Consider the following 5,896-nt stretch of genomic DNA (forward strand, 5'->3'; position numbering starts at 1 on the left):
AGTAATAAGATAATGAAGAAGACAATTAGATTTTCTATTTTTAACTATTGTTTTAGTTAATGGTCCACAAATTAGTAATTGTTAATATTTAAGGCCTTATGGAGTTGTCCCCTTATAAAATCAAAATCAACTAAGTCTAACATAGTTGACTCGCACTGGACCTAAAAATAGTTGTTTGTATAAGGACATCGGTTGTGCACGTATTTTCCACCTAAAAGTATTCTCGTGTACCTTTTGTCACCAAATCAAATAAGAAACCCGACACAATTTCAAGTGTTCAATTCTTATAGTGAAAATAACCTAATTTAACGAGAACTTTTGTTTAGGAGGAAATATATGATATCAGTCTCAGACCCTACATTGCCATTTGAAATTGTTATTAGCATGAATAGTAAAATTGATCTTGTGTGGAGACTACTTGATTGACTACTACAAACAAAAAGTATAATAAAGAAAATGCTCATTTTTTCTTTTGATATTTCTTGTCTTAGAAAAAATTCCTATCATGTTGTGAATGTGAATAATGAACTTTCATTATTTTTGATTAAATAACTATATATACCACCTAATTACTAATATATATATACATAAAGATCATTTTGATCATTTTTCTGGCACAACTAATTAACCCCATTTTCATTTACGGTGTGTTTGGACGACGGAATCATGAATCCACCCTTCAGATTCATGAATCCAACTAAATTTTTTTTATTTGTTTGGTAACTAATAAGAATCTTATAATTTATTATTATTTGTTTGTTTAACGCTTCACGCTTCTTAAATTGAAAATTGTTCTTTCAGAAACTGTTAATTTCGATAATTTGAATTTCTTAAAAGATGTTTTTTCATGGCAATCATTTTTTCCCCGAAACCGTTTTTTCCTGGCAAAAAAAAAATTTAGTAAAAAACGGTCTTCATGAAACGAAAGGTTTTCAAAAAAATTCGGGTATCGAAAAAAACAGTGTTCGAGGGTAAAAAAACGGGTTTCGGGGAAAGCGATTTTCATGAAAATACAATTTTCAGGAAAAAAATTTTAAACTAAAAAAGTTTTTCGAAGGAAAAAGTTTTGCGAGAAAATATGGTTTCTGGGTAAAATCAGTTTTCTAAAGAAAAAAAATGATTTTTCGAGAAGAAAATAGATTTTCAGGGATAAAACGATTTTCAGGAATAAAAAACGATATTCAGGAAAACATATTGGGGGGAAAAACCGATTGTCGGAAAAAACGGATTTTGGGAAAAAATAGTTTCGAAAATAAAAAAATGTTTTTTAGGAAATAACAGTTTAAGGAAAAAAAATGATTCCTTAAAATCGGATATTCTGGAAACATGATTTTACGAAAATTGTTTTCCTGAAAAAATGATTTTTAGAAAAAAAAATATAATATAAAAACAATTTTTGAAAAAAAAATTAACTAATTATTTTGTAGACAAATACGTTTGTAAGGGAATATTTTGTTTTATTTAAAATTTTGATTTATTAATCCAAAATATAACAAATTTAAAGGGGAGGGTGAGATTTTGGTCCAATACAAATTTTGGACTTACGAATTCTTAAGATTCAAATGTCCTAATATTCTTCGTAGTTAAATAAACCAATGAATCATGATACCTACCAAATCTTATTTTTTATAGGAATCCTGCAATCAAATGTCAAATGCATCGTTATTACTTTTGTAATTACAGCAAATATACATCAAGATAAAATATAAAGAACTTTCCGTGCCCTATAGGCACGGGTTACACCATCGTATTGTATATTACAAATAACTAGTAGCCCGTTTGGTAAGTACCTTCTTTTTTTACCGGGTTATACCCATGTCGTTATGCAAGAAACGAATATTCCCTAACTTGTCAATAAGGGGAACCTGAGCCGTCAAATCTATCTCATATGTAAATCTTACTTTATTACCCAGGATTAAAATAGACAATGACTGAAAACCCCCCGAGTCTTATGCGCCTCACTGAACTCGCACTCTTTCTCTCGTATTACTTTCTCTCTCTAAAAATTTCTTTTTCTATTATAAACGTTTCTCTCTCTCTCTAATAACTCAAGATCTGAAAACTATGGAAACCTAAAAACTAGGATAATTTTGGGTCAGAATAATTTACAGGTTCCAGTTTTGTTTGTATAATAAAAATAAATTTAGTAACAAATTTTGAAATAGTAAAGGGAAGAATTGGGTGTTTTGGGTAGTGAGAATTTGAGTGTTAGAATTAGGAATTCTCAAATTGAACTTCAAGTTAATTTTAATTAGTAGAAGATTTGTGAATGGTTTAATCAGAGTTTTGATCATCAAGGGAAAGAAGAGAAAATTGAGACGATGTAGGAAATGATTTGTTGTTGAAATTTAAAGATTTGGGTAAAGGTGGAAGTTTTTCTGTGGATTTGGAAGCTATTCAATTTGCTTAAGTGAAAAACCTAGGTAATCTTTCCACTTTTTCTTTTTGTTTCTTAATCTCTATCTGTCTCATAATTTCTATGTTTTATAAGATATCTTTGTTCATAATCAAAATTTGTTCATGGGTCTTGCTTATCATCAAACTCTAATTTGTTTATAAGAGTATCATTTATTGTTAGATCACAAAATTAGAGGACTTAGGGTTTAGTTCTTTAAAGACGATTTGTTCCTCGGAAATAAAGATATAAAATTTTCAATTTTAATGGTTTTGGCAGGAAAATCGTTTCTTTATAGTAAGACTAGTATAAATGTTTATATTGTTCTTGTGATATTTCCCCTTCCAATTAAGACTATGGTTAAACTCTTTTCTTATTGATCTTTGATGGGATGCTAGTTATTGTAGGTAAATGGCTACATTCGTCGAACCCCCTAATGGAAATGTTCCACAAGGAAAACATTACTACTCAATGTGGCAAACTATGTTTGAGATCGACACAAAATATGTGCCGATTAAGCCCATTGGTAGAGGAGCTTATGGTATTGTTTGTTCTTCGGTGAATAGAGAGACAAACGAGAAAGTTGCAATTAAGAAGATACATAATGCCTTTGAGAATCGAATCGATGCTCTTAGAACTTTACGAGAACTTAAGCTTCTTAGACATCTGCGGCACGAGAATGTGATCGCTTTGAAAGATGTAATGATGCCTATACATAGGAGAAGCTTCAAGGATGTATATTTAGTTTACGAACTAATGGATACTGATCTTCATCAAATTATCAAGTCCTCTCAATCTCTCTCTAATGATCATTGCCAATATTTCCTCTTTCAGGTATACAACTTTCTATTAAATATATGATAATTGCACCAGGACAATCTGGATTGTTGTCATAAGCTTCTTGTCGTGAAATAATGGTAGTCGTCTCAAATTAGTAGATCGCATATTTTGCATAATCCTGATTATCCACGTTAACGTTGGCCCTGGTAAATAAAAATACTAGCTTCTTTCGTTACAGTTATGAATATCCTCCTTGATTGCTGAATATGCCTTTTTTTTTACTGACTGTGACATCCTTGAAAGAGACAATAGCACCAATTACCGCGTGTTCCTGTTTTAGACTTTTCTTTTTTTCCGATCTTATACATATTAAGCAATCTTTTACCACTTGATTGCACTAACTTTCTTTTGACTACGCTTCCAAATACTAACTCTTAGCCCACAAATAGATATTCATATCTAAGTTATTTAAGAAGAGAATGGAAAAACAACCTTTGAAAGATAAATAGGGTTAGATTTTACCCTCCATCTTGTTACTGGTGCTAAAAGTAGGTTCCAATAAAAAGAAAATAGTTATAGCTTTCTAAATAATGTCATGAACTGATTAATGTTTTCTGTAGAAAATTTTTATGTGTTTCGTAGTCAATGAGAATTTTTTTGGAAATTAGATGGACAGTAATGAGATATTGAGATCCTTTACTATTCATCACCACTTGGTTAGAAAGCTGAAACAAGGTATCGCAATCCATAAAGTCATTTCAAAGGATTAAAAAGTATAGTAGCATCATTAATGAGCAAAAAGATCCCACTTGTAGTTAATAAACAGAAGTGATTCAGTTTTCGATAAAAAGAATGTCTTCTGAGTGGATTCCACTTGTAGTAATAATAGAGCATATCTTTTTCATATCCAATTTCTCTATAAATTTTTTGATCTAAAAGTCCTATAAAGCTGGGTTTCTCATCATCATTATTTGTATTTTCTCATCTCACAAACTAGTTGTAGATATTACTCGTTCTTCTGCATCGATTAGTCAATCTATTTGTTGACCCAAGTTTTGATTTTTGATCGGTGCAATTTATGGACATTAGCTGTGCCTCTTGATTAGAATCTGTTAATTTTGTGTGGAAATGCTAAAGATTGTCAAACAAATACTGTTTCTTTGGCAGCCACTTGTCCGCATACTAACTTAGAATTGATTAATACTTGGGATGCAGCTTCTTCGAGGATTAAAGTACCTTCATTCTGCAAATATCCTTCATCGAGATCTAAAGCCTGGAAACCTCCTTGTCAATGCAAACTGTGATCTGAAAATCTGTGATTTTGGATTAGCACGGACCAGCAGTGGTAAGGGCCAGTTCATGACAGAGTATGTTGTTACCCGTTGGTATCGGGCCCCTGAACTCCTCCTTTGCTGTGACAATTATGGCACCTCTATTGATGTCTGGTCTGTAGGATGCATATTTGCAGAGCTTCTGGGTCGGAAGCCCATCTTCCCGGGTACCGAGTGCCTGAACCAGCTCAAGCTGATAATTAATGTCCTTGGAAGCCAAAACGAGGCGGATCTTGAGTTCATTGACAACCCAAAGGCGAGAAGGTATATTAAATCACTTCCCTATTCACCACGGACTCCTTTGGGCCGAATCTACCCAAATGCAAATCCGCTAGCAATTGACCTTTTACAGAGAATGCTTGTTTTCGATCCTTCGAAGAGAATAAGCGTGACTGAAGCTCTCCAACACCCTTATATGTCTCCATTGTACGACCCGAATGCCAATCCTCCAGCGCAGGTCCCAATCGATCTCGACATAGACGAAGACGAGATGAGCGAAGATACAATCAGAGAAATGATGTTGAGTGAAATGCTTCATTACCACCCAGAAGCTGCTTCCTCCGACAATGTTTAGCAGACAATATATATGTCCTTATCCATTTCTCTTCTTTCTCCATTTCACACGGAGAAATCCAGAGAAGCAGTTTCGCAGCAAATAAAGATTTACTATTCTTCCGCAGAAGGTAGTAATTCTTCTTTTTCTTATTGTTGTTCCATTATTGTGTTGTTAGTTGTTTAGGTGTACCAGATATTTTGTTTTTAATAGTTGGAACTCGACTAGATGGTACTTGTAATAGGTGAGTTTTTTAAGTTAGTGTATATAGGTGTTGTTTTGTTGTTGTGATCTGGGAAATCAATCTCTTGTTTTCTTCTCTTTTATACATTCAAGATGAATGTATTATGATTAACTTCTGTAATCTGCTAAACTATGACAATGATAGTCGTCGCTCGATAATATTATGTATTCTATTTTCATATGTTCCTTTTCTATTGTGTATGTTGAACTCTGTCTTTTTGGGTTTTGGCATTTTTGAAAAGATCCATCTGAGTCTGTTATAGGTTTGGCGAAATAACAGTTTCAAACCACCTCCAACGTCTTGGTGAAAATCATTTTGGTCATTACATTTAGTATGGCATGGATACTATCTTTGGGGTATGAAAGGTCATTCCAACATTTATTTGGTATGGCATGGATACTATCCTAGGGGTATGAAAGGTCATTCCTACTCTTACTTCATTTATATCTTTTGCACAGTCAACAAATGATGAATTTCTCCTCGAACAAATGATGAATTTCTCCTCGACTGTGAAACAAACCAGGGAACTCTGTGTTTCTGAGTAGATGGCCTACCAACTAGCCAAGTTGGCAGAGGATATTAGTTCTATAAAA

The 5,896-nt window shown here is 33.0% G+C and overlaps 1 protein-coding gene across 2 annotated transcripts; it reads left to right on the plus strand.

Annotated features, from left to right (window-relative positions):
* Positions 1-1,917: 1,917 nt before the first annotated feature.
* LOC147538139 (mitogen-activated protein kinase homolog NTF3) lies at positions 1,918-5,483 on the plus strand. 2 transcript variants are annotated; one of them, XM_086641113.1, is made up of 3 exons: positions 1,918-2,423; positions 2,803-3,229; positions 4,391-5,483. In XM_086641113.1, exons 2-3 carry the CDS (start codon positions 2,807-2,809, stop codon positions 5,078-5,080), a joined length of 1,113 nt encoding a protein of 370 aa, XP_086497239.1. In that variant the 5' UTR covers positions 1,918-2,423; positions 2,803-2,806; the 3' UTR covers positions 5,081-5,483. The 2 variants fall into 2 exon arrangements, with proteins under 2 accessions (XP_086497239.1, XP_086497237.1); XM_086641111.1 differs by having other exon boundaries at positions 1,924-2,423; positions 2,794-3,229.
* The last annotated feature ends 413 nt before the right edge of the window (positions 5,484-5,896 follow it).

The sequence above is a fragment of the Eschscholzia californica genome, unplaced genomic scaffold (assembly GCF_041429995.1).
Source record: "Eschscholzia californica isolate CP2 unplaced genomic scaffold, dmEscCali1.0.p SCAF_5, whole genome shotgun sequence".
NCBI classification, from domain to species: Eukaryota; Viridiplantae; Streptophyta; class Magnoliopsida; order Ranunculales; family Papaveraceae; genus Eschscholzia; species Eschscholzia californica.

Excerpts from the sequence above, each read along its gene's own strand:
- LOC147538139 (XM_086641113.1), top strand. The coding sequence starts at position 2,807 with ATGGCTACATTCGTCGAACCCCCTAATGGAAATGTTCCACAAGGAAAA. Across the intron at positions 3,230-4,390 it reads GCCAATATTTCCTCTTTCAG|CTTCTTCGAGGATTAAAGTA; the intron begins GTATACAACTTT and ends CTTGGGATGCAG.